The sequence below is a fragment of the Fusarium sambucinum genome, chromosome IV (assembly GCF_050947815.1).
Source record: "Fusarium sambucinum isolate potato_lamoka chromosome IV, whole genome shotgun sequence".
NCBI lineage: Eukaryota > Fungi > Ascomycota > Sordariomycetes > Hypocreales > Nectriaceae > Fusarium > Fusarium sambucinum.
This window is the reverse complement of record NC_139291.1, coordinates 3,023,824-3,050,684: the sequence shown is the minus strand read 5'-3', so window position 1 is coordinate 3,050,684 and position 26,861 is coordinate 3,023,824. Positions and strand designations below refer to the sequence as shown.

Here is a 26,861-nt window from a genome sequence, read left to right as displayed (position 1 = left end):
ATGGCTCCGCTGTTTCGAGAAGTCCCAATTTTCGAGAATCGTCTGAAGTCGTGATGTGCCCGCATGCAACGGCAAGACAAGACACCAACTTTATATTGGTAAAAGACAATAATAAGAACCGACGAACGTGGCTTTGCAAGTCCGGATTTAAAGTGAATTGGTCGAGACACATGCAATGGCCGGCTGCGATATATAGTTGTCTGTGCCAATGAGGTCTCCCCACGAGGCACCTGTTGCTCCGCTTTGGGAAGCTCGTGGCTGCCCGACACTCGTTCAAATATAAACGTTTTCGACGAGAGATGTACAGAATGGATTGATTTGATTAGCCTTAATGGGGGAAACATTGCCTCTTGCCATGGACTTATAATCTTTCAATGCCTTTGTCTTCCTGAATGATGAAAAGTTAATTGTGCCTCCCTCCTAATGCAATGTCTCTTCGCAAAGGAAGTGTATAGGCATCTCCTTATCTTCGTCAGATGGATACAGAAACAAGGGTTCAGCTTTGGCTAAACGCACATTTTGAGCAGCAACATGGAGCTGCAATAATAAAAAATGCTGTGCCTGCTGTCAAAACACAAGCAAGATTCACCTGTGGGTTGGAGTCAGCACCTGAGCAGCAACCAGTTTCCCACAACGTCGTTGATAAATCTGGCGACGTTTTCGACCATGACTGTCCAACAGAAGAAGAGCTCTTGGAGATAGTCATCCGCCACATCTTTCCACATTCCATTCTTCGACCAGTTCGGAGGCTTCTAATACGCTACCTTTGGGAACAGACCGCCATCAAGCCAATTCGTTCAAACCCTTCACTCGAGGTCATTACCGACTTGCCCTCTATGCTCTTCAGCACTTTACCACTGTTAATTTCGATTTGGACTCTGACCAGCTATTGCTGGATCCCACTCTGTGGGCTAATGATATGGGAGCGTACGGGGTCTGATGTCATATACGGATTCCTATGCCGGATCTTGAAGGGACTCGAATGGATGGCGGGTCTCATGAAAGGAGTATACGAGATCACTACCACGATGAATAATTCCGCCGTTATGTCAACAGGAGTAGCTCGGCGAGTATTACCGTGGGCAGACGGGCAAATGAATGACGAGGGAGCGCTGGGAAGTCTTCTATATCCTTATTGCGGGAGCTCCTAGGATTGGGGATGGCTAAGATACGACGTGAAGGAATGATGGACGATACAATGTAGCCGACGAATATCACAGACTATCTACCTACCTACGTAATGTACCGCGATGAGGACAAGAACATCATGAATAAACTACTTGCCACCATACGTATGGCTTCGGGTATCTCTGGCAGAAGCGGCACCTTAATAGTTGAAATAATTCGCCTGACAAGAGATCAAACCGATCGTGACTTGAAAAGAATACTATATCGAGTTAGCATTGCGAAACCGACTTGGGTATGGGAGTAAGAGACGTTGCGTTGCAATGCTTTTTGTAACTTAGATCTAAAGGTAATGTTCTCAGTGGATGGAATTGGAGAAAAAGCTCCAGAACAGTGTCGAAGCATGCCGACACATTCCAAAGATAATAATGGACTGTTACTAGCAAGGCAGATCGGTCAAAAGTTGGAGAGACCACAAACTTTGGATAGAGACGTGCCACATTGCAAGTGAAGGACACGATCTATTGGATGGCGCACAGTCAGGGTTTCAAGGATGGCTGCAAGGCACCCGGAAACGTGCATGACAAAAAAGCCACAACCGACGACACGCCTCTCAAAGCAGTTCGGTCCAGTTCGTGCATGTCCGTAGGTTGGTACTCCGTAGGTATGATTCATTCATTGACCAGGCAGGCACTGACGTTGATGGTATCAGCTGCAGAGGTCCATGTTTTGGCCAAGTAAAGATATGGACCGGATGGATGTCATTGGAGTCGACAAACAGCCCATTTCCTTCACGCTGGGTATGAAGCTGTTGCATGAGTTTCATCACCTTGACAACAAAATATATAGTATATGTACATAAGTATTTACCAAAACAAGTGTGCAATAAGTGAGTGGCTTGCTGTTTTAGATGGGCAGAGACAATTGTGATTCAGGCGCGTCTTTAAAGAATATTTTTTACTCGCATGTTGCGTTACAGTCGCGTCCGTCTGTGTTAGCTGAGATTAGGAAGAACGGAACTCATTCATGCTTTCCATCCACAACATGGCGGTCACCGTCTATCACTCTTAAACCCCCCGGATCACTGTCACGTCCAGCACCCAGTGAGAGGCCAATAGAGGCGCTTGACCAGCCCTGGAGCGGATCGTCAAAAACAACATCGGCCAATGGGTGAAATGAAGTGGATATATATTTAAGCATCGTGAATGGTTGTACCCTGTATGTCAGGTCAATGCACCCGTCTTCGGTTCAGTTCATGGAGGGCACCTGGGCTTGCAGCCGACCTCTTAGAGCAGCCTGAATAAGGAACCTACAGCAGGTACCTTACCTAAAAGACTAATGGAACCAACTAGGCTAGGTACTGTGCGCTGCACCTGCAAGGGTCCATATTATGGATTGGGATGGGCTACCCCTGGCCGACTTCAACTTCCTACCACGGGGAGAATTGTAGGTGAAGAACAATGTCCATCCCATTCAGTTCAGATCCCAACTTGACCTTGAAATCTCCACCACCAACCTCGCTCGATTATTGAGACTCTTTGTCTTTTATTTTGTCTTGTTTTGCGCATGCTTCATCCCTTAGACTATCCCTTGACCCATCTCACCTAAACATTTAGCTTGTTCTTAAAGTTTGACCTGGATTCCAAATCCGAAATCAACAATCGCCCCCAGGAGCTCCGTTTCAGCCTCTGGGACCACCCCTCGATGTGCACTTGAGACGTCTTTCTCGACAGGCTGGTCCCTTCTACGATCTCTAAACTCGAACCTGCTACCGGTCTGCTGTGTTTTTGATATACACAAACTCGACCCAACACGCGACAGGACAGGAGACCCCTCAGTCTTATCTGTCGCTGTCACAACCAATTCCTGTCAGCCCACTGGCGCTGGATTGTGTCTCTAGTTTCGGTCTCAGAGACTCATTCACAGCTCCCCGCCGACTCCACGGGCCGGTATGGACGCCCAAGTTGGAGAGAGTCTCCATGAGCCTCTCTCTTTAACCGCGTCTACCGAACGAGACTCCATGATAGCACGAGACCCAGCTCCCGAGACCCCCAAGATGGCTCACGATTCTTTGGTAACCGTCCGTCTCTCTGAGCCAGATCCCATAGTCCTCGATTCTCCCATAGCCAACTCGGTCGCCGACACCGATCAAACAACACCGACCAAAGACCCGACCGATGACCTTGTCGAGATTCCTGTTTCTCCTCTATCACCCAAACATAGTCTGTTGGAGGACGATGAGGACGAGAGTTTGGACGAGTCAAAAACTCTGATTGAGGCAGAGGCCGTCGACACGGGAGCCCTGCGCATATCAATAGCAAACATGCCACCACCGATCCTTACAACACGGACGTTACAAGACGAACTAGCCGATGATGATAACTCATCAGATGACCAAGATGAGGTCAATTGGGAGAAGCTCGAGCGGAAAGAAGATGAACAAACCAAGGACGAAGAAACAGACAACGTGAGTCTAGACGTGCACATTTGCCATCAATTAAAAAACAAAAAAACCAACTAACATGCGTAGTCCACGGCGCTGTTATTGGCCCGACTTGAACAGGAGAACGCAAAATTGGCTACGAACCCGAAAAGCGTCAAAGTCCAAGGCGTTGACCGCGCCACTGCTGAACGTAGCGCAGTCAGCAGGCCTCGTCCACCCTCGATGGCACAGCTTCGTCAAATGGTTCAAGGACCAACGCCCCCTGCTTTACGATACTCAATGTTACCTCCACCTCCCATGACAGACCTTGAATTCTACGCTGCTCTCGTCAAAGATTACCAACAGACCGCTGCACGGCTCCCAACTCTTCTCTCAAATAAGATTCGTAAAGGTATCCCGCCGCCGCTGCGTGGCGTGGTCTGGCAAAGCATGTCTGGGGCTCGGGATGCCATGTTGGAAGACCAGTTTGATCGCTTCCTCGGTGAGACCAGTCCTTACGAAGTTATAATTGGCAAAGACTTGGGCAGAAGTTTTCCAGGGGTGGACATGTTCCGCGATCCAGAAGGTGACGGACAACGCATGCTTGGTCGCGTTCTCAAGTGCTTCAGTCTCTACGACACCAAGATTGGCTATTGTCAGGGGCTGGCCTTTCTGGTCGGCCCATTGCTGATGCATATGCCCGACAAACAGGCATTCTGTGTTTTGGTCCGGTAAGCCTCTCTCAATTTTCCTCCCTAATCTTGGTAGCAGTGGCAACAGCTAACAAACAATCTCAGCCTCATGGAGCAGTACGACCTAAGGGCGTGCTTCCTCCCTGATCTCTCGGGTCTCCACGTACGCATTTTCCAATTCAAGGAGTTGCTACGCCAAAGCCTCCCGGTTTTATCGAATCATCTTGATGAGCTCCAAGTCGACCCTGCCTATGTCTCTCAATGGTTTCTCAGTTTTTTCGCGGTAACTTGTCCCTTGCCGATGTTGTTTCGCATATACGATGTGATATTCGCCGAGGGCGCTTCGGAGACATTGATGAGAGTCGCACTATCCCTAATGAGGAAGAATGAGGCACGCTTATTGGCTTGCACCGAGATGGAAGATGTGATGCAGCTTCTTTTATCTCGTGGCCTTTGGGACTGCTACCATTACAACGCAGATGAGTTCGTACAAGACTTTGTTGGGCTGTCAGGTGCTGTCACCGCCGAAAACATGCAGCAGCTCGAGCAAAGCTATCGTGACTCCAAAGCAGCTGCTACCAACCCTGTAAGAGGGTCCGAGATCACTACCGCAGCTAGTCGTTTCCTGGGTCGCATATGGGCTTCATCAAACAACAATAAGTCCTCAAACCTTAGCCCTGGTACTAGCGCACCCGCACGACCCTCAAGTATACTGCGACGCACTGCATCAAAGCAGAGCCTCGCATCAACATTAAATTCAATGGAGGCCAGCTCAGCAAGCGTAACAAGTTCAACTTCGACAGATGCTACCACAATGTCTAGAGACTCCTCCAACACCGAAGACAGACGCGATTCCACGCCAGTCGGTAACAAGACAATAGCCATTCACAAGAACACGGACGAAAGAAACCTACACGGTCAGATTGAAGACCTCTTGACTGCTCTGAGTGAGCTACAGCGCAACCACTCATTATTGTCGAATCAGTTGCAGCGAGAACGTGAAGACCGGCAAGAGGATCAGAAAGCGGTCCAGTCCCTCTTGAACGGATTAAGACAAAAGGCAGACTTGACGTTGTCTCGATCGAATAGCCCGCAGGTCACCGTATCGCCTGACAAGGAGGATGGCCCAGATGACGAGGAAGACGAATCCACAACACCGAGCCACAAGGCAACCGTTGACTCCAGCGAGGACGAATCTCCAAAAGAAGACCCCAAATCTACCGAAGATCTGGAGAGCTTACTCAAAAACGTCGAAGAGCGGTTCCAGGCCGATGAAGACAAACGTCAATCATCGATGCTTGTTTCAAAATCGCAACTGCAGGACGAGTTAAACCACGCCAAGAACCAGCTCGCTGCTGCCCTGTCGCAATCACAAGAGTATAAACGCCAGATCTTGGATCTCAACCACGAGATGTCGGGCGTGAAGGAACAATTACGGGAGAGTCACACACATGTTAGATCGCTTCACCAGGACAAGCAAAGACTCGAAAAGCAGATACACGGTTTGAAGTCTAGAGTATCATCAGCCAGCTCAGCGCACGAGACAACTAAGGAAGTCGAGGTAGACAGAAGCAGCAAGACTGGGGGCGGCCTTCGAGAGTTTAAGCTCAATCGCAGCAAGACCACACCCCCGCAGCCTCATCCCTTTCGACATCAACACCAGTATCAGCATCATCATGAGCAGGAACCAGAGGCTACAAGCAAGTTCAACAAGCGACTGTCATCTTTGCCCCGGGGTCCTGAAACAAGCGTGCCAACGGTGACCACAACAGGACCCGCGCCGTCCCAGAGTGAGCATGAAGCGTTACTTGCTGAGTTAGTGCAGGCCAAAACGGCAGAGGCGGTAGCCAAACAAGAAGCCGAGGAAGCTCGGCAGAAGCTGGAGTCGATACGTAAATCACATGGTTTGAGTCGATCGGTATCAGGTCATAGTTCGTCGGCATCGCAATCCGGTCCTGGGGGAGTCTTTGGGCTACTCACTGGTCACGGGGCTACCGCCGCGAACGATGTTGCAATGAAGCCCGCGTCAACAAATGCTGGGTCCCCGGGATCAGGAGGAAGTTTCTGGGGTTGGCGAAGGTAAAGGCGTTTAATATTGGGGTGATTTTGAACGGCCATTGGGCCATATCCGTGAAAAGGTTACACAAAACGACATGATATGGAAGTCGTTGATTCTTTGTACATATTTGGGAAGCATGCGTCCTTGCGGAGCGTATTTGTTGGGACGCCACGGCGAGAGAAGCTGGGACTTTACTGTTTTGTGTCGGGCTAGATGTGCCCCTCATGGTTGTTTCTTCCTTGTTTTCATACATACCACCAAGAGCATTGTCATTGTCGTCATATGTTAGGGCGTTTGTCTACTTAGCAGGGGAGTTGGTGGTGCCGTTAATTCGGCAGCTTCTATGGAGATTTTTGAGAATGCCGCACAATCGCGGATCGATAGATATCTAAGTCTATGTAATGGAAAAATACATTTTACATTCTTACTTCTTTGTTCCTTTATTTCATTTTCGAGGCTTGGCTGCTGCTGGTGTTTGATCGAAGCTGAGATCGAATCGGGAATTAGGTCGGTACGTAACTACAGATGACGATGCAGATCAGCTGTGCTTGGTTTGGGACCTTGATAGGCTGTTGAGGTAATGGGTTAGAGTTAGACTCTGAGCATGTCCATACTAGAAAATCATCAATGCTGCAAGACGCTGTATTGGTAAAAAGTACAATGCATGGTATTGCTTGTCCCTCCCTATTGTGGACAGATTGTTACTAGGTAGGCATTCTTGATCATTGATGCGATGTGGTGATGGTTTACGATAAGAAGATAGGGCCTATGCTCTTCAGGTTAGAGCGTTAGAAGACCATCCATGTCAGTATTGGATGTCAGGTCGTTGTTTCTGGTCTAGATAAAGAACCCCCCTTTTTAGTGCGACTTTCACATGCATTGGAAGTGACCAGATCATCACGTCAAAAGCAAGCATCATTTAGTTACAGTACCCATTGGGCTTCATGCAGCGTTGCGGACCATGCCATCAACGGGGTAAGAATAGGCTGTGCTTGAAACAGTAAACTGTCGTCTGCCACACAATCTTGGTTCTAAGCTCCGGCTTCCAATGCTGCACATATGAAATGTCGTCTTTGTAGTGCCCTGATGACGGGATCAACCCTTTCTTTTTGAAGGGGGCTCTCGGGCTTAGTTTGGACTGGGACGTCTTTTTTTTATTTTACCACATAGATGCCTTAGGTGACCTTGGCGGTACCTGCAGCTACCGCTATGTGGAGAGTGTAGCTGAGGTATTTCATAGGTCTAGATGTTGCGTAGCACTGCGTCATCCTGACCTAGAGCTAGAGAGCTCCACTGGCGGGCATCATGGATGAATTGAATCCAAGCTCCATTGTCCAGCTTTTGTTTTGGCTGCTCTCAGAAAACAAAGAGCCTAAGCATATATGCACAATCAATGAGTGTCGTTGGGTAAGTAGTGGTCCACACAAAATGAATAAGAATTGCTTATTACCTATTACTACTAGGTAGTAAACCAGATCAGATTAAATCTCTGTACCTACTACTAGATAGGTAGGTTAGTAGCTCAGAATAGGTACAAATAGTCAATACGTGGGGCACCAATTTAGGTGCTGGAGAAGTCAGGATTGTAACTGTAAGTCAGTCTAGATTTTTCCTGATTTTGTGGCAGGCGTCACTGTCGTCACTGTGTCCCGTCCAGTTGTTTGGCCCCTCCAAAAAGAGAAGCCTCCTTGTACAAACGTCATTTCCCTTTCCTTTTCACTCCCTCTACTTTGAACTTAATTCACTGCTCCCCCTCTCTCTTCATCACCTTCACCTTCAAACAAAAACCCTCTTCAGCCTTTTTATCTTCTCATTTCCGACGAGATACCACCCTCATCTACTAATCTTTTATCACCTCGCCCACAAGGTAGCATAGCACTCTTCAGGTACGTTTCACATGCTATCCGTGCCTATCCTGGACCTCGTCCCTCTCTGCCTGCGACGGGGCTACTTGTTTCGCTTGACATGCCCATTTCTCTCACACGACCACTCACCTCGCTCCCTCGACTGGACCGCCCCTTAGGCCTACCTTAGTTCTTCGGCTGGTCAGACAGTGACGGGCAAGGAGGACGGTACAGCTATTTGAGCTGTATCCATAGGCCCAGAGATGGGGACCGGAGTGAGATAGAGAGAAATAGCTGTTCCCTTGCCGCCTTTTTTCTTGCCTGCCATCAAACAGCTTCCCAAAATTTTATCTGGCCACCTTTACTCACGCCGCTTTTCGCTTCCTTACAGGACACCTTCTCCCGAGTCACATCCGTTCTTCAACTTTGCAACTCATCGACGGTACTTTCGCAAGCGCACCACTTCTTTACGCACGAAATCTTGACGCCAGATCTTCGAAATGGCCGATTCTTCCCTTGCCGCCAACGGCAACTCTCTTCTTGAGACCACCAAGACCAGTGAGGTAAGTTTTGGCCTTCCGAAATCGCTGGCCGTTTGGCCGCACAATCCGGACTGATATGCTAACCACATCATGCAGTGTCTCTCTTGCGCTTTTGGCTCATCGCTATGCCGCCCGCTGTGATTTCGGTTAGAACTATATCACTGACTTGGATTATAGACGCCGCCGCTGCGTACCAATCGGTTGCAAACGGTATGGAAAGCTACCAGACTCTTCCCGTTATCTGGCCTGTTACTGACATTGGATTTCTCTCCTCTAGGCCCTGTTGCTCAAAATGTCTATGGTCACACTCAGAAAGCTTCCACCGAGCTCTCTAACCTTGCTGCTTCTCGACGCACTCCTGCAACTCCCGCTGCCACTGGCCAGCCACTTACTCACTATCACTCCTTCTTTTCGGAGCTTTTGTCATGGAACAACCCTCGTAAGTCGATCTTTTATTCTATGCGCAATTGGTCTTTGCTAACGTCAATGACACAATAGGCGCATCTGCTATCGCTTATGCCACCATCGTCTCTGCCATTTTCGCTGCACGATACCTAGATGTTCTCCGATGGGGTCTCAAGACATCCTGGATGGTCCTTGGCGTGACCATTCTCGCTGAGGTTCTTGGCAAGGTTATTCTTAACAATGGCCTGGCTACTCAGGTTCGCCCTCGACGATACTACACAGTTCCTCGCGAGACTTTGGACGCCGTTATTGGCGACGTTCACGAGCTCATCAACTTTTTCGTCATTGAGGCTCAGCGAATCATCTTTGCCGAGAACGTTGCTGCTTCCGCTGCTGTAAGTTCCAAATGCAGCAAAACTACTTCATGTCACTAACAGTTAGTAGGCTTTCGTCGCTGCATTTATCTCCTACTACCTTGTCAAGCTTGTTCCCGTCTGGGGTCTTTCCCTCCTTGGCACTACCGTTGCTTTTGTTGTGCCTTTGATCTACACTTCTAACCAGGAGCTCATCGACGAGCAACTTCACCACGCTTCCGAGCTCATCAACAGCCAGACTGCCCAGATCCAGAGCGTTGCTTCTAAACAGATGGAGCAGGTTTCCAACATCAGCAAGCAATACGTCGGCGACTACAGCGACAAGGTCCAGGGACTCCTCCAAGGCAAGACACCTTCTCGCCAGAAAATCGACATGCCTCAGAACTCCAACTCTGCTCTCCCTGCCAAGCAGCCTCAGTTCCCCTCCCCTCCTACTGATGAGCCCATTACGTCTGCCAACCCTCCCCAAATTCCTACTCCCGCCGCTTTGAGAGAGGAGATTAACGAACCCACTGCCATTGACACTGCGGCTCCTGAGCTTCCCCACGAAGATGTTGTTCCCGCCAAGGAGCCCATGCTTGCTTCTTAAGTGATGGGAGCAGTGCAGTTGCCACATGTACTTGGGCTGAAAAAGGGCATAAATTGCCTGAACAATAAATATGTTTTACGGCATTTGGGGCGCATGTCTTTCCTTAAATCGGGAGCAAAGGATTTTCAGATTGGACCAGGGCGCGAATCGGTTTTTGGGAGCATTGCTCAGCACGCAATACAAACGACTCTAATTGACGTTGATGAACGATGGTTAAAATATGGATGGACTGGACGGATAGTCGTCTCTTGAAGAGGGTCTGAAAGTAGACCCTTGCTTAATGCGTCGGTGGAGGGATTCCAGCATCTGCGGCTTGTTTTTGTACGTTTGTGTCTCGAGGATAGGTGTTTAGGATCGTTACTGTGCAGCTTGCTAAAAGGAGATGCCCCTGGCATTCTACCTTTAAGCCAATGCACTATTTCAACTTTACTTTTATCGTTATGATTCGGTTATGAAAATTGTGAAGTTACTAGGTCACTAATCAGGAAGATAAATTGAAGTTGAAGATTTCCAAGTAGCATTATGCTATGCCAAACAATTATTTGTACTTAATGCATTGTAGTATGGTGGAATTCTTTAATTCTCGAAACGCCAACCCAATAAGGTATACATCTATCACTTTTCTAAACATCCTCCCTCCATGTTGCATACAGGTCACCAAGATGAACGGGTTTCCCTTTTCTTTATTTCCTGCGCTTGCCACCACCTCCATCCTCGGCAGCAGCACGCTTGCGGCCATTCTTGCGCCAAAAGTCCTTGGACTCACGCTTTTCGCGAGCCTCCTTCTTCTCCTCGTTCTCAGCCAGCTTCTTCTGGAAAGCAGCCCGATTCTTGTCCTTTGCAGCGCGACGCTTAGCAGCGGCGTCGTTGCGAATTGTGAGTAGTTGCTGCATAAGAGCACGCGCCTTCTTCTCCTCAGAGCCAGGAGCCATGACGACAGCGCGCTTCTTCATATATGTCTCCTTCTTCTGCTTCTTGGTCTCAACGATCTGAGACTTGAAAGGAAGCTCAGCAGCAAGGGCGCGAGGAACTCGAAGAGGGTTGAAGTGACGAGTCTGACGCTCGATTTGACGGTACTGGCTGTTCTTGGGCTGGGGAGTGGGAACATTCTGATCGCGACGGACCTCGCCTGTAAGACGCATGGGTTGCCAGCCGATCAAATTGGTGACAGGGTTATAAAAGCGGTGAGGCTTGATGGGGTACCATGCTCGCAGGAAGACGATGTCACTGAGAAGGATCTTGTCTTCGAACGTGGCGCGGAACTGACCCTCCGGTTTGGATAGAGCACGCTTGATTTGACCGCGAATACCAGAAACCGTCTTGATAGAAGCGCCTTCGAACTTGGCGATCTCGAGAGATGTGTTAAACATGTCCTTGATGAAGGCGGTGTTCTTGTAGATCTTGGCAGGTGTACCAGTGAGTTTGAGTTTCTTGACGATCTCGGTGGATTCGTCGACGCTCAGGATTGTGCCAGTAGCAGCAATACGGAAGCCAGGCATCGAACCCGACATGGAATTGAAGCAGACGAAACCTGTGTTTGGCGCAATCAACGGACCATAGATGGTAGCGAAGCAGTGCATGTGCTCAGGTGTGTACTTGAGCATGCGGTTACGTGTCCGCGAGTCGGTAGTACTGTAAATGGGCATGGTCTGGAAACGACGCCAGCCAAGAGAGAAGATGAGAGGATCGTTTGTCTTGAGGATACGTTTGTGCCATCGGTGACGCTTGATGCGAACCTGGAGATAGCCAAAGCGGTCTTCAGTAGCAGAGAGACCACCAACAACAATAGGACGGCGAGCGTCGAAAAGCTTGACGAACTCGGCGGGAATGCCCTCAAGGACGATTTTTGCGTATTTGCCAGCGCGGCAGCCTTCGACAACGGATCGCTGACGCTCGTCAAGGTTCTCAAACTCCTCCTTGTTGATGTCGAGCTGCTTCTGGATCATGGCCTTTTGCGCCTCATACCATTGATCCTCGCCAAACTCCTGGACATCACCACCGTCTCGTCGGGCGTTGGCCTTGTCGTTCAGGAAACCTTCACGATCTTCCTCTTCGAATCTCATCTTAAGCTCTTCCTTTCGCTTGGCGTTCTTCTCTCGCTCAGCCTCTATGTCTTCGGGCGTTGGTTGGGCGGGTTCCGCTGGCTGTTCCTGGCCTTCGGTTTCAAGATCCTCAAATTCCCCGTCGCCCTCATCATCATCTAGGCCCCCGAAGTCACTACCTTCCTCATCACCGTCCTCGTCTTCGCCTGCAGCAAGAGCTGTTGATGTGAACTTTCGCCGTAAAGCTTCGACATTCTTCTCCGATGCCCACTTTGCAGCCAGATCCTCGTAGTCATAGGCGGGTATCGATCTATCCTCCACAGAGTCTTCCTGCTCTTGCTTGGACTTTTTGAAGAAATCGTCGTCCTCCTCATCATCTTCGATGTTCTCCTCATCGGACTCATCATCATCGCCCTTCCATCGCTTCAACGCATCTTCGGGACTCAGCGATTCGTCGTACATGAACCTGGCCAGGTCGCTTGTGTGGTATGATCGTCTCTTGCCGTGAAGCTTCATTGCAGTGCCGTTCAAGTTGTCCTTCCATCTCAATGCTGCTGCTTCTTCATCGGAATCATATTCCTCATCATCCTCCACCTCTTCCTCCCCAGACAACGAACCAAGATCGGAATCACTGTCAGCAAAAGCAAGATCGTCATCGTCAAGGTCCTTGTCAGCATCCTTGCGGAACATCTTGCCCAGTTTGCCTTCATTAAATTCGACTTCTGCATCTGAGTCGACATCGTCTTCGCCACTGGCGAGATCCTCATCATCCTCATAATTTTGCTCATCGCCTTCTTCTTGATGTGCGAACCTAGCCTTTCGCTGCGTTTTTCTTCCTGTATCCCCCTCTTCCGGGACTGCTTCGACCTTCTCGCCGCCCTTAAAAAGTTGTACACCACCTTCCATTTGGCCAAGAAGCTTTCGCTCAGCCTGAAGACCAACGATCATCTCTTCTCCCTCGCCTCTGTCAGCCTCGTCCTCTTCTCTATCGAAGCTGAAACCCTTGTCGCTAGTAATCCAGATAGCGTCACCATCGATCTTCAGGCCGCTACGATCTGACATAGGCGCATGGAGCCTTTTCTCCTTCTCATCAAGTCGCCTTCGCCCAGTCTTTCCTGTGATCTTGGCCATTGCCGTTTCCATATTTGGCGTTGGGCAAGGATCTGGCATCACCTCCATATTGGACACCGTAAAATCTCCTAGACCAGGAACATGCACTCGTTGGTCTTGTGAAGCAAAATTTGTACCTCGTAGATAACCGGATAGCACAATTGATCGGTCGCAATTGGGGTCTTCTTCGATCTTGGTTGGATGTGTGATGTCTCGGAAGCTATCGATGATAGAGTAAGGGTGGGAGTTGCGCCAGACGAGAGGGCGAGGGTTCTTCATAACGGAGAGGAAACGCGATAGGTTGTGGATCTCGCGATCAGGATATCGGCCGTTCATGACGCCAGAAAGGTAGAAGAGGTGAGCACCCTGGTACAACTCGGTCCAAAGTCGTCTCTTGAGCCTTTTTTTAGCGTCCTTGAGTGCCTGCGGCTTGCGGAAGAGATCGAGATGGGTCAGAATACCAAAGACGTTGCCGGGCATACCGGTAGCGGCGAGAGTGTTGAGAAACTCCATGGTCTCCATCTCAAACCCATAGTTTCCGTCAATCATCAGGAGAACAATGTCGGCAACCTTTGCGATATCGACCATGGCCTCAAGCTCATTGGGGCACTCAACGAACGTTAGACGCTGCTTCTTGGACGTAACGACCGTGACGGGACCCTGAGGGTCTGATATCGTTTCCTTCGCATATCGCCGAATGAGAGACTTCATCAACGTCGTCTTTCCTACACCGGGGGGGCCAACGATGGTGACGAGGCGAGGCGGGGCCTCATCGGGCAATCGGTCGACGAGCGGGACATGAAGACGCTTCTCTTTGATCTGTTGATGATAATTAGAACTACAGGGTGACGTGGCAGTGGGTAGAGGGTAACCCTACATCTTGCGATCTTGCTGCTTGTCTCTGAAGCTTGCCTGGGTTGGCAAAGGAAAAGGCTTTTGGATTGCGCTCTGTTAGATCATTAGCATGCGCCTGTCGCAAGTGAGACGTATAGACAACAATAACCCACCTCCTGTATGCTGTTTCTTTTCCTTCTTGTCCTTGGACTTGCGATGCGGCTTGTGCACTTGGTCCTCCATGTTTGCGTGCTGCGTCTTCGCTAACTTCAAAGAACAATCAACTAAACTAGCACGGCCTGTCTCGCCTCGACTTCCAAAAATTTAGAAAATTTGTCCGATAAGCATTCGGGCTACTAGTGGATTCTTATCGATAAGATCCACAAGAAAGAGTAGGTGGAGACTTACTGCCACAGTACGCCACATGTGGCTGGCTTGTCATGATGCTCAACTCCAAGATGTCTAATTAACTGCCTCTTTGAGCATAGATCTTTCTCGGTTGTCTTGACGTGCAGTAAAAACGCGTGGATACGTATTCGACAGTGACGCATGCTTTGGTACCTGACTGCTCTCCTGTATGACTCAACCTATAAGTTTGAATACATTTTGTATGACTAGTCTCCAACTTGACTACAGGAAACAACATCGTTACGCGGCTAAATGATGTCTCCCTCATGAGGCGTAATCATAACACGCAGATCTACCTGATTATCAACAGATACCATGGGAAACTGGAGGAGTACAGCAAGAGTGTTGTGAAATAAGTATCCAGGTGCAATCTCATTCGACCTTTAGTGTTTGTGATTGTGACATTATATGCCAACATGATTAATTCCAGAATCTTCGTGTATAACTCGTATCTAAATAGATTCTTATAATAAAGTCTGAGCAACCAATTGCTTATGCCAGCATAAGATAATAGAACGTTATTCTCCCATAGACTGCACCTAGGGCTGACCAATATAGACTGCATTATAACTCCCCGTATTACTCAAAACGGCTCTAGGTGCTGCATGTTAACGCGTCCCAACGGAGAGAAGGGTAGCATCCGGCATACTGTTATGCATGTTTGTATTATCCCGGCGCACCTCTATTCTGCCTCTTCGTCAGCCCTAATACGTAGGCTATTCCGCCTACTCGTCCAAGACTTGAGACGATCATTTTGTCTATTCGTCAGCCCCTAGTGAAGGGTATAGTGACTTTCGTCATGAGTCACACCACGATTGAGGCATACGCAAGACGCTCGTTGGTGGGTCATGTCTGCGTCAGGGAAGCTGGTAATGATTCCTGTAAGTGATGAAGACTCGTCAAGCTGTATGTATAAAACGTCCGAGAACGACGCCTTGTGGACTTCATTATCAGGCAGGCAAACGCAACTGACAATTCTAAACCAACAAGCCAAACCAACAAAACAAGGGTTAAGCTTATTATCTTAATTATAACCTTGTCCAAGACACAGCCACTCGCAACACTGAAGACCCATTCAGCCCTATCAATATGCCCGACAACACCAGCTCCAATTGTAAGCATGATTTTCAAGTGTATCAGCATTTGAATACCTTGCTAATAGCTATTGTAGTCCAGGTAGATACTACCAAGTACAGCAGCTCCAAGACTGTGGATCCTGAAACAGCCTCTATTGCTACTGTTTCTTCTTCTACACCACTTGTCAAGAAGCAAGAAAAGAAGCAATTGGGCGGGACAGAAATCGACGTCAAAAAGCTCCAGGAGCAGGCCCTCAAGTCACAAATCCGATTCAGTATGTAGACGGGCTACGCTGAAGACGTCTGGACGACACTAATCCAGACAGCCGACTAGAATAGACGAATTTGGGCATGGACTTGAATATTGAATGGGAAATGAAGGGTATATCTTGGCTATGCATGGGGCTAGCAGTTACACTCTTTAAATAAACAGCGGTATTCGCTCTTCTTACTCAGAGCTGAGTGCACTAGAAGCTATCGTCCAGGATATCCTCGTTCATCTTTACCATTGAAGGGCTGTATTCAGACGAGTTTGGGTCAGCCCCAGCGTCTATAAGAATATCGCCAACAATTTTTTGGCTTGCTTCGCGGGCTAGGTAAACGTTAGTACATAGGAACATTTTCCCATCAAGATAATGGCAGAACTGACCTGGTGTCTGCAAGAGCTTCGAGGGAGGGAGGGCAAATTGGATCGTCTTGGGCGGGCTCATGCCAGCGTACAAATCAATATCCTCATCATCCTCGTCACTATCCCAACTGAGCTCATATCTGTCTTTACCCTTGGCACTATCCTCAGCAGCAAAAACATCTCGCGTCTTGCGTGCTGTTGCTGGTGTCTGCACACTAACACCTGGTGTACGAGGACCTTGTGTTGCAGCCGCAAGGCGCTGTCGGGCGTTGCTTTTATAAGGTGACATAAACGCCTCACTACGAAGAGTTGGTACTGCCATCTCGGGCGAAGAGCCTGGTGAATCATTCCAGGTTGGTACACTCTTCTTGGCGCTCTTTGGTTGAGCGCTCTTGAGCGGCGAGGTTCGCAAGGCGGGCCTGTGAGGTGTTGCCTGGATACGGTAGTTCTTGTCAAGAACGCGATGCAGTAGAGGATCTTTCTGAGGCTGAACGGATTGCTCGCCGGTCATTGTGTGGTCGCGCTGGCCCTGCGGCGTCATCGACATGTCAGGGAGTCTGGCGGTGTGTTGGGCGAATAGAATCGTTGAATCCTCGTTGCCGTCCAGGACCGTGGTATTATCGTGGCCGTCGTCTTCGTCCTCCATTTCGCGTTTCATAACTTCGTAGGGCGATTCCATATCGGAGAATCGAGTCTTGGTTTTTCCAGGACGAGGTGTACTGCCTGAGAGTTCTGCGTCATCAAGCATGGAATCCTCTGCTTGAAAAGTAGATTGCTCGACACCCGTAGCAGTAGTGACATCTTCGTTGTTCTGGTTTGTGTAATCTTCAGATGTATATTCTCTCATAGCCGTGCTCTCTTCGACACTTTTGCTTTCGTCATCGTTGGCAAGCTCCTCGTAGCCGGAGAGGGATACGTTGGCCGAAGCCTCAAAGAATTGCTTCCAGAACTGTATTGTATCAGCTTAATGTTTCCCAATGAGAAATACCAAGATTACTTTGGAAGCTTCCCAGACAGCACGGGAATGGTCACCATACTTCTCTACAAGAGGTAGAATGCTTGTTGTTACGATGCGATGTGACTTGCTGAAGTTATGATCGATTTCTGAATTACTTGTCAGCGGAGCTTGTAGAAAAGAAAAAGAGGCAAGCATGTATACCTTGAAGAGTGAGAGTGATTGACTGCTCGAGTCTCTCGAGTTCTTCTGTCAAAGACAAGTTGCGCGCCGCCACGCTTTGTCGGGACATTTTGACGACCAGCTGAATGTGTTGCTATATGATGATTGTTTACAATCTCCAAACGGAAGAGCATATGAATCCAATGGGGGGACGCGTGGGGTTGGAGGGGCACGTCCCCTTATGCCATGGCTTGGTGGGGGTGCATGCAACTGTAGGTAGGTAAACCGTCAGCATCCTGGCAGCCTGGGTCTTAATGACAGCACAAGGAACATCTTGTATAAATTATCTTTATCTCTTTATCGAAACACCTGGTCCTATACTTGAAATTCTAGTGCTTAGTGTAATAGTCGCTCATGTCCAACTTCATCAAAAGCTGTGCAACCATATGGTCTTCACCAATGCCCTCCTGCTTTAATCCCAGATCATCCGATACCTTGTTGCTCGTGGATCGACTTTTTTCTGTCAAAGCTCGGCAAACAGTGATGAAAATCTGTACCTTTGTTTTGAACTTTTTATATAGACGATGCATCTCTTGCGTCTCTCCCGAGTCCGGGGCTCGGTTCTTCTCTATAGCTTTCATCCGGGAGAATTTTGCGTACTCCAAGACTGCAGAGAAGATCTCCTCAAGCAGATTCAGCACAGGCTGTTGACGTTTCCGAAGGAACAGAGAAAGCATAATACGGTCCAATACTCTTGAATGAAACTCGCGCAATCTATCGGGGCTTTCGACCTTGTCAGGACTACTATTGATATTCAAGGGGTCTTTCAGGTCGGCTTCGATTTTGTCAAGTTTAGCCTCGAATGCTTGCCACGGGATAGCGACTCCCGCGTCCATGAAAAAGGAAGTGATGCCAGAAACGAAGTGATGTGCCTCACGTGTGAATCGGAATGAAATGTCCTCGGGGTCAGCCCAACGACTAGCTCTCGCATTGACATCCCGAAACAATTGATTGACGACATAAACCATCCGCAAGACCCTTAACAAGAGCTTGAAGATTCGATCGTACTGTGTCAGAATAACTGGGGTAATGATACTTGACAACGCAGTTGGTGCCTTGTATGACAGACGCAGAAAGTCAAGTGCCTCCAATGAGTCTGGGTTCATGCACTTGTCGATCTCTTCCTGCGTCAAGTCTCGTACAGCAAAACTCATGTCTCCCGGCAACTCAGATGCATCTTGAGAGATACTGACCAACTTATTCGTAGCGAACTCATTATCGGAATCAAAGCTTTCAGCCAGGATTCCCATAAGAGCAAGCCGCAGCTCCGAGCTCGCTGGTGGCCAAGTGTCTCGACCACCCAGACGAAGTCCCATGACACCTCCTTGCCGTGCGACCCCCGTTTGCCGTTCAGCTGTTTCCAAGTCAGGGTCGAATAAAGCGTGAGACAAGCGGCTGATGAACATGCCGCTGCCGAAAAGTTGAAAGTCGCGATGCATCTTCAGGTGGCCACGCAAGTCGTGATTGTTAAACAGCAGCCGTAAACTCTCCTGGTTAACAATCTCTGATTGAGCTGAAGCAATGCCTCCGAATGAAAGCACTGGGAGAAGCGACGGATGGGGCGTGAAGTCGAAACCACTAGTAGGTGGTTTCGACTTTCTTGTGACAGATTGCACCAGTCGTTCACGAAGGATTTGGCTCAAAGTGTCCTCTTTACTTACAACATCAGGTAAGGGTTCATCCATACGCGCCGTGAGAGCGCTCAGAAGCCGACTTTCTGACCCGTGATTCTTATCCGTAAATGCGATCGAGTCGTGGAGCTGAATAGTATGTTTAGGCCCTTTTGGCATCAATGCTTGTTGATGAGATGAGCAGTCGCGAATCGCCCGTAAGAGGTCGTCATGGTATTTGGTGACCCGCTTCTCAAGATCTTCAATAGCGTCCCAATCATAAAGCCATCCGACTTTTGGTGGTTGAGTAGCATTGATGATATGTGCCGAGGCTAAAGGATGCTCTGGGTGACACTCCCTAATGAACCGCAGATTCTTTCCCGTCTCGAAAATGGACTTGGCAATATCAAAGGGCATGAAGTGAGGCATCTTACTGTCGTCCAATCGAAAGTCGATGTCTTCGCATTCGTGTCCAAAATCGTCCGTGTATTTCTCTGTGTCAACTTTGATGAACCCTTTGCTGGCCCCCACGTTGGCTTTTGTCAAAGGGATGCCTTCCTCTTGCCTAGTTCCGATCCATTCTTCCAAGAACTCAATCCACGGGGAGGAGACTCGCTGCAAAACTTCACGCATGATGCCACGTAATTGCTCCTCGCCATAATCGACGGAGTATGCCTCGTGAAACACAAAAGACAGAACATGTTCGTCTAAGTAACCTTTGCGAAACTTGGAAGTAAGCCTTTGAAAGGGAACGAGGATCGCTAGGAGCCCTTTGACGGTCGACTGAAGCTCCAAAAGAGACCGGGGCGTTTGTCCATGGAGAGCTACATATCGCTGGACGTCTTTGAGGATCTGATCGATGGCACCAGCTAGAGCAACGCCACACTTGGAAGTACGTGTCGCATAGGTGGAATTGACAAAGGAGCGCAATTCAAGAAGCATTGAACCACATCTGTGACATTGCTTTTCCAACCCACGAAGCACATCCTTGGAATAGCCTGTGACTCTCATACTGGGAATCGTTGATTTGAAGGAGCGACCTCCCTCCTGTTTGGAGAAAAACACTGACTCCTGACCAAGGGCTAGAGCAAGTAAGGAGGATAGATAGGCTTTAATTTCAACAACAGGGACTTCGGAGCTTTTGAGGTCGAGAGGGTCGATGGACCAACTCAAAAAAGCATCATAGACGGTTGCTCCGGCTTCGCTGGCCATCAGCGGCTGCCTTCCTGCTGGTGTGCCTGCAATGAAGTCATCCCACGTCTTGTGCTCTGGTGGGTTTTTGACTGGCACATCGGTATTTGCCCAGATATTCTCCTCGGACTCTATGCTGTGCACGCTTTCTGTAGGTACTGGGTCATCATTGCTGGTGGTGAGATCGGTTTTTGGATACAGCTCAGACTGAAGCCCAAATTGTGTGGGTAACTTGAAGAAGCCGCTCTTTTCGACAGAGACCTGGCCAAGCTGTACAAGATCCGAATCTATGTCATCTGGGTACTTTCAAGTTAGCACAAGTCCAACGAAACATCTACGTCTAAAATACCTCTGAATCCGGAGGAAAAGAACGGATCTCGTGTATTGGTATTGCCATTCAACTCATGCAGCCATTTTGACGATTTCCAGAAGTCCGGTATAGTGAAGACGGCAGCGGGGTCTTTTTGATATTCATCCATTTTCTTTATCCTCAATCAAATGCATTCGAGATTTGATATTGTCGTGGTAGGCGACATGTCTCGACTTCAATGTCGAGCGAGAGATTGCTCATTGCGCGTGAACAAAAGTCAATTAACGCGAGCTTACTGTTCTGCCCCTCGGTGACGCGCTCAGCAGAACAGAAAGTTGGTCGCGTTTCAAGTCAAAAAAAACAACCTAGCACACTGGCACTGAACCAGGCTCTTTTCTGGGCAGGTGGGCACCGGGCTCCCAACCTACCCACCTATGGATATGATTTCAATACGGGCAGTCTATACCTAGTCTAGTTAGTGCCTACCAGCCTAGACGTGCAGGGGCTCTTTCACGTCAACGAGCTATGGATACCTAGGTAGGTAGGTATCGAATTGCAGGTATGATCAGCCAAACCTCGAATCATTTCAATTTTGTTTGCTTGGACCGACAATATCAATACTTTAGAAACAAAGAATACTGTCCTTACCATAAATTATTACAAAGAGATCAAGTTCTACGAACTACGTCTTTAGAATTCCTCACAGCGCATCCACAATGGCACCCAGAAAGCGTGCGCGGACTAGCACCCAAACCGCTGCGACACCAACTCCTGCGCGAGATGATGATGCGATGGATGTCGATACTCCCCAGACAGGCGATCAAGATGCCTCTAGTGAGATAAGGGAACAGGAACCAGACAACAACTACAATGACCTCTGGACGGACGACCAGGTGGCTTCATTATTCAAGGGTGTCATTCGCTGGAAACCAGCCGGTCAGTGAATAGCTTCTATATGATTTCATCGTTACTGACCAACGATATGTAGGTATGCACAGGCACTTCCGAATGATAGCGATCTCGGAACACTTGCGGAATCACGGCTTTGACCCAGATTTATACCAGCACACGCGCATTCCCTACATATGGCAGAAGCTCAAGACATACTACAACATTGAAGTCATTGATGAACGAGAGAACTTTGACGAAGACGAATCCGAAGACAGATACAACGAGTTTTCCCTGCCGAGGGAACAGTTCTTCGACGCGATGATGGAGCGCGCCCAAGCCGATCCTAGCGAAGCGCCGACATCACCTGCACAGCTGGATCTATCACCACCGCCACCATCCCTAGCTAAAAAACGCAAACGAGGCGAGACCAAGACCCGAGGCGCGTCAGTTGAGGATACTGAGGAAGGTACGGACGCCCCTTCACCGGCGCCCAAGTCGAAGCGAGGCTCCTCGCGGCAGAAGAAGAAGGTCACGCCAGCCAAGGCTGAAAAGCAAGAAAAGGCTGAAACTACGGAGGAGGAGGAAGACGATGGTGAGTCCGAGGAAGAAGAGGAAGAAGAGGAGGAGGAGGAGGAGGAGGAGGAGGAAAGCGACGGTTCATCTTCTAATGGTGAGGAAGAAAGTGCTGAAGAGAGCGGAACACAAGTTTCCAAGTCAACTCGTGGCGCCAAAAAGGGCCAGAAGGCCGCGACTACGAAAGCAAAAGCGAGACCAAAAAGGAGACGTTGAACGGCAGTACTGGCAGGAATATGATAGGAAGACGGTTGTAATGTTTCGGATACCCTTCACATGAAAGCTATATGCATTTTTTGTGTTGAACATATCCAACCCCCTACCGAGCTTCATTAATATCCTATCAATGGCAATACCTCTGTATAAATCCATGGTTACCATCTTTATCACTGCTCCCACTCGCTGCGATACTTTATTTTGGTCCTCCAATCCCTTCCTATAGGAAAGATACCCTCCACATCCATAGTCGATCGCTGCAGGGGACCTGGTTCGGGTACTTTAGGCAGTTCAATAGGTGGCTTTTTCTGCAGCAGATCCCACATCTCGTTCTCAGCCTGCCAGTTTGCGTACTGGTCGCGCTCTTCGGCATATTTCTCCTGCCGGCGTTCTGTGGTGATGCGATTCTTCAGAACCTCTTTTTTGCGGTAAGTTTCTGGAAAGTCGGCCGCCGAAAACTGCAGCACTTCGTTTGCTTCTCTGTTGACGGCAGCATCTTCTTCGTCGGATAGCAATGGTGGATCCTCAAAATCGGAGCTTAAAGCTTCTGGCTCGGGAAGCTCGACATCGTCATCGAATTCGGTTTTGATGATTGGTTTGTCATCTTCGTCAGTTTGTGATAAAAGATCCTCGATTTCTTCGTAGCTGAGAGGTTCACCTTCACCTTCTTCATCCTTACTGGGTGGCTCTTCTTGTACTTCTAGTCGTAGTCGTCGTGCACATTTACTCCAAAACTGGCGCGAATCTGACTTCATTCCTAACGAGGCAATGGCTGCTTGCACGTCTTGGGCTCTGACGATATCGCGGGTATGGGGACGAAGTTCCCTCTTGGCTCTGATTCTTGACATACTAATGAAAAGAGTCGTTTGGACGAGTCGCTTTGTTATAGAAACAGCCAATGAGTGAAAATCCTCGAATGTCGTAGCCCACATCGATGGAGGCCTGTCGTCAATATGTTGCCAGTTCTCACTAGGAATAGACGAATTCATAAAGACACGTTCTGAAAGCCTCAACCAGGTATGGAGGTTGAACAGCCCCTTGAATTGAAGATCTTGGCTCCCATTGATGCTTTCACCCTTGTCTAGTCGATGTGCGATCTTGGGTGTGATTTCCCAGCACTCTCCCCATTTGCCCTCTTCTCGTAATTCTTCTTTTCTTTCCTGGCGTACAGAGATAGCATCCGCGGCTTCATCCAGTGCATGGCAGCATTGCTGACTTAACTCAACAGCAGCGGGTATTTCTGAGAACTCTATTGCTGGACGTCTGACCTCGCGCTGTCTCAGAAGCCGAGCTCTTCGGAGCACATCAAGGTAATGATTTACCTCGATCTCACTCTTTGTTCCTATACGGGATGCAACGCCTTTGAGGTCGGTTAGGCCTAGGCGGGCAATGGCTTCAAAAAACAGCTTCTTTTCTGGTAATGACCAGTAGGTGAGACCTATTTGGGTTGGGTACAAGGCGATCTCCTCGTCGTCATGGGTGAAGCAAACACGTTGTGCTGCATCTTCGATGTCCCTATTGAGAAGATCCAGGTAGTCGGTGTTCAGCACTCCCTTTTGTCTCTTGAATTGTCGAGGTATCAAATCATCTTCAGCTGGCCTTTTGAGCAAGTACTGTCCGTTATCTTGGTCGAATTCATCTCCGCTGTCGGTATACACACTACCAGACACATCAGTGCCATTGGTAGCGTAATCTTCGTGAATGAACGGCAAGGGAATTCTATCTTTCACTTCCAAGTCTTTGATTTGCTCAGTCTCGCTGAGATCTTCCTCGAGAAACTGACGGTTGGTTTCTGACTCCATGCTGCTTTGTTGATGAAATCTAGTGACTTATGAAAAGATGAAAACATGGTAACAGAGGACTATTAGAGAAGCACTCCGGCTTGGGAGTGGAGATGAACAAGTGAAGAAGCGATTACCAAAATCTCAAGAAATTAGGCAGAAAAAGTGAATAGCGTCTGTCAAATCATGGTTTATAGTTTCAGTGAAATTTTATTCATTGTCGGAGACTCTTCTGTAGACACTGGAGCAAGTTGTACCGAATGTTAGTGTAGCGTGCTTACATAATATTTTCTAATCGTAATGTTCAACTTTGTAGGCATATACAATGATGCACGAAGTATCTTCACTACAACCCAATGAGACAAAACTTGTTCTCGTCGCGCTCCTCATCATGTGCAATGTTTCGACTCGTGCCGAGATACATTTTTGGGCTCAAAGCGGTGAGATCTCCCTTCGTGATTAGGCCACAGACATTTCAGACATTCGCTTCAGTTGCAGCTTCAACTGTTGCTCATGAACCGCCTAAATTACAGCTCCGAGATTATCAAGAAGAATGCATCGATTCGGTTTTAACTTCTTTGGAAAATGGGCAAAAGAGAGTTGGCGTGTCCCTCGCTACTGGAAGTGGGAAAACAGTAGGTAGTCTTTTCTTTTCGAGTTAACCATCAATTGATTAACCTTTCAAAAAGGTCATTTTCACTCAACTGATTGAGAGAATTCCATCAAATGAGAATGCGCGGCAGACATTGATCTTGGCTCATCGTCGCGAGCTTGTGGAGCAAGCAGCGAACCATTGTCAGCGCCAGTATCCTGATAAAAAGATCGAGATTGAGATGGGAAATGTCCACGCAACAGGAACCGCAGATATCACTGTCGCCAGCGTACAGAGTATAACATCACAAGGTCGTCTTAAAAAGTTCGACCCGTCTCGTTTCAAGCTTTTACTGGTGGACGAAGCCCATCACATCGTCTCTCCAGGTTACCTCAAGACCCTACGCTACTTTGGACTCGACCAGAAGCGGCCAGAGTCCCCAAATCTGGTCGGTGTATCTGCTACATTTTCGCGTTTCGACGGAGTCAAGCTTGGTGCGGCTATCGATGAGATCGTCTACCACAAAGACTACATAGACATGATTACGAAAAAGTGGCTATCAGATGTCATTTTTACCACCGTCGAGTCCAAAGTAAACCTATCAGAAGTCAGCAAGGGCGCTTTTGGTGACTTTCTTCCCGGAGAACTCTCAAAGGTAGTCAACACTAGCGAGACCAATGATATTACAGTGCGCAGTTGGATGGCAAAGGCTCAAGGAAGGAACTCAACTCTGGTGTTCTGTGTTGATGTCGCTCACGTTGTTGAGCTAACAGATCGCTTTCGACAGCATGGCTTCGACGCAAGATACGTGACAGGAGAAACACCAAAGGTTCAAAGGGCTAAGACATTGGATTCTTTTCGAAAGGGCGAGTTTCCAGTATTAGTTAACTGTGGTGTCTTCACTGAGGGAACCGACATTCCCAACATTGACTGCGTCATTCTTGGTAGGCCGACAAGATCTCGCAATCTCCTTGTTCAGATGATCGGCAGAGGAATGAGACTGCATCCAGGGAAGAAAAACTGCCACATCATTGATCTAGTCTCAAGTTTGGACACTGGAATCGTGACTACGCCGACATTATTTGGCCTCGATCCAAATGTTCTGGTGGAGAGGGCAACAGTGAACGACCTGCGCAAGATCAAGGAGACGGGCCATGAAATTAACGGACAGCCTTTGTCGTACCATACAGCTCCTGGGCCCGGATCTGGTAGTGTCACATTCACAGACTATGACTCAGTCCTGGACCTCATCGCCGATACATCTGGCGAAAAACACATCCGTGCCATCAGTAAATACGCCTGGGTTCAAGTGCAAGGAGACAAGTTTATTCTCTCCGCACCAGATGGTTCCTACGTTCGCATAGAAAGAATGAGCGAAAGGTCCAACAATTCGGCACCTGTCTACCGAGCAGTAGAGGTGCGAGCGCTGCCAAGCGGTGTTGCTAAAACACCATACGCAATGCCAAAGGAGATACTCACTGCAACTACGTTCACCGATGCAGTGCACGGAGCGGACAGTTTCGCAGCCAAGATGTTCCCCCACACCTTTATTCACCGTTACCAGCGTTGGCGGTCACTGCCACCTACACAAGGGCAGGTCGACTTCATCAACAGAATGCGCGGCAAGGCAGAGCCTTTGAAACTCGAAGACTTGAACAAAGGCAAGGCTGCAGATATGATCACAAAGCTCAAGCACGGCGCGCGTGGCCAGTTTGCAAGGATAGAGGCACGACAGAGAAAACAGGATAAGCAGAACAAAGCAGCAGAGGCTAAACGGCTCCGAGAGCATGTAACCGTAGGACCTGTGGCATCTTGACCAAGGAGCCACATGCCGCGGTGTCTAGATCTTTGTGACAACATGTATAATACGGAAAATAGATACGAAGAGGCGTCTGGCCAGGGATCTTTTGAATACACCAGCGTATAGCAAGCGCTCATGGAAGGCTTCTAGAAACTCTCATATAACACAATGTTTAACAATCCAACGTTACAAAACAACCCGAACCACGAGTCTGATCAAATGGGCCGATTTCCTCCGATATGCGACTGTCGCAGAGATTCTTGTGTGCACTCTGGACCCGTGGCCAAGGCAGAAAACGGTTTAAAAAGAAGTTTTGTTCCTTACATGCAAATGACATCGAGATCTGTCCCTCATCTTGTGATTCACTGAGGGGAGAACTGCACCATGGAGGACTCGTCAGCTCATCAAAATGATTCAACGGACTTCAGAAATAATGACCTCTAAGCTTTGGGGTACAAAAATAGCAGGACAAAAATCATGGTCTAAATGGCATGAACCGACCTACTATTTTATTTCTTATACCTTGAGCAACCAACTTTTCTGATCACCCCCTGAGGGTTTTGGAAACT

The 26,861-nt window shown here is 48.6% G+C and overlaps 9 protein-coding genes across 9 annotated transcripts; 5 read left to right on the top strand and 4 right to left on the bottom strand.

Moving 5' to 3' along the window:
* Positions 1-3,076: 3,076 nt before the first annotated feature.
* Positions 3,077-6,322, top strand: FSST1_001017 (rab-GTPase-TBC domain-containing protein; the record flags this gene model as incomplete). The annotated part of the gene is made up of 3 exons (XM_083224061.1): positions 3,077-3,592; positions 3,656-4,278; positions 4,345-6,322. The coding sequence occupies 3 exons, from the start codon at positions 3,077-3,079 to the stop codon at positions 6,320-6,322; spliced, it is 3,117 nt and encodes a 1,038-aa protein (XP_083091199.1).
* Positions 6,323-8,642: 2,320 nt separating this feature from the next.
* On the top strand, positions 8,643-10,052 carry FSST1_001016 (Reticulon-domain-containing protein; the record flags this gene model as incomplete). Its single annotated transcript, XM_083224051.1, has 5 exons — positions 8,643-8,700; positions 8,862-8,894; positions 8,962-9,123; positions 9,183-9,484; positions 9,534-10,052. The coding sequence occupies 5 exons, from the start codon at positions 8,643-8,645 to the stop codon at positions 10,050-10,052; spliced, it is 1,074 nt and encodes a 357-aa protein (XP_083091198.1).
* A 683-nt stretch (positions 10,053-10,735) lies between these two features.
* FSST1_001015 (GTPase BMS1) lies at positions 10,736-14,281 on the bottom strand (the record flags this gene model as incomplete). The annotated part of the gene is made up of 3 exons (XM_083224040.1): positions 10,736-14,023; positions 14,082-14,152; positions 14,212-14,281. 3 exons carry the CDS (start codon positions 14,279-14,281, stop codon positions 10,736-10,738), a joined length of 3,429 nt encoding a protein of 1,142 aa, XP_083091197.1.
* A 1,254-nt stretch (positions 14,282-15,535) lies between these two features.
* FSST1_001014 (uncharacterized protein) lies at positions 15,536-15,805 on the top strand (the record flags this gene model as incomplete). Its single annotated transcript, XM_083224029.1, has 2 exons — positions 15,536-15,560; positions 15,618-15,805. The coding sequence occupies 2 exons, from the start codon at positions 15,536-15,538 to the stop codon at positions 15,803-15,805; spliced, it is 213 nt and encodes a 70-aa protein (XP_083091196.1).
* Positions 15,806-15,989: 184 nt separating this feature from the next.
* Positions 15,990-17,397, bottom strand: FSST1_001013 (DASH complex subunit Ask1-domain-containing protein; the record flags this gene model as incomplete). Its single annotated transcript, XM_083224018.1, has 4 exons — positions 15,990-16,114; positions 16,172-17,099; positions 17,148-17,254; positions 17,310-17,397. The coding sequence occupies 4 exons, from the start codon at positions 17,395-17,397 to the stop codon at positions 15,990-15,992; spliced, it is 1,248 nt and encodes a 415-aa protein (XP_083091195.1).
* A 259-nt stretch (positions 17,398-17,656) lies between these two features.
* On the bottom strand, positions 17,657-20,607 carry FSST1_001012 (Spc98 family-domain-containing protein; the record flags this gene model as incomplete). The annotated part of the gene is made up of 2 exons (XM_083224006.1): positions 17,657-20,424; positions 20,478-20,607. 2 exons carry the CDS (start codon positions 20,605-20,607, stop codon positions 17,657-17,659), a joined length of 2,898 nt encoding a protein of 965 aa, XP_083091194.1.
* Positions 20,608-21,154: 547 nt separating this feature from the next.
* On the top strand, positions 21,155-22,118 carry FSST1_001011 (chromatin modification-related protein EAF7-domain-containing protein; the record flags this gene model as incomplete). Its single annotated transcript, XM_083223995.1, has 2 exons — positions 21,155-21,374; positions 21,427-22,118. 2 exons carry the CDS (start codon positions 21,155-21,157, stop codon positions 22,116-22,118), a joined length of 912 nt encoding a protein of 303 aa, XP_083091193.1.
* Positions 22,119-22,288: 170 nt separating this feature from the next.
* Positions 22,289-23,920, bottom strand: FSST1_001010 (uncharacterized protein; the record flags this gene model as incomplete). The annotated part of the gene is made up of 1 exon (XM_083223984.1): positions 22,289-23,920. The coding sequence occupies one exon, from the start codon at positions 23,918-23,920 to the stop codon at positions 22,289-22,291; it is 1,632 nt and encodes a 543-aa protein (XP_083091192.1).
* A 377-nt stretch (positions 23,921-24,297) lies between these two features.
* Positions 24,298-26,307, top strand: FSST1_001009 (DEAD/DEAH box helicase; the record flags this gene model as incomplete). The annotated part of the gene is made up of 2 exons (XM_083223973.1): positions 24,298-24,534; positions 24,589-26,307. The coding sequence occupies 2 exons, from the start codon at positions 24,298-24,300 to the stop codon at positions 26,305-26,307; spliced, it is 1,956 nt and encodes a 651-aa protein (XP_083091191.1).
* Positions 26,308-26,861: the final 554 nt, after the last annotated feature.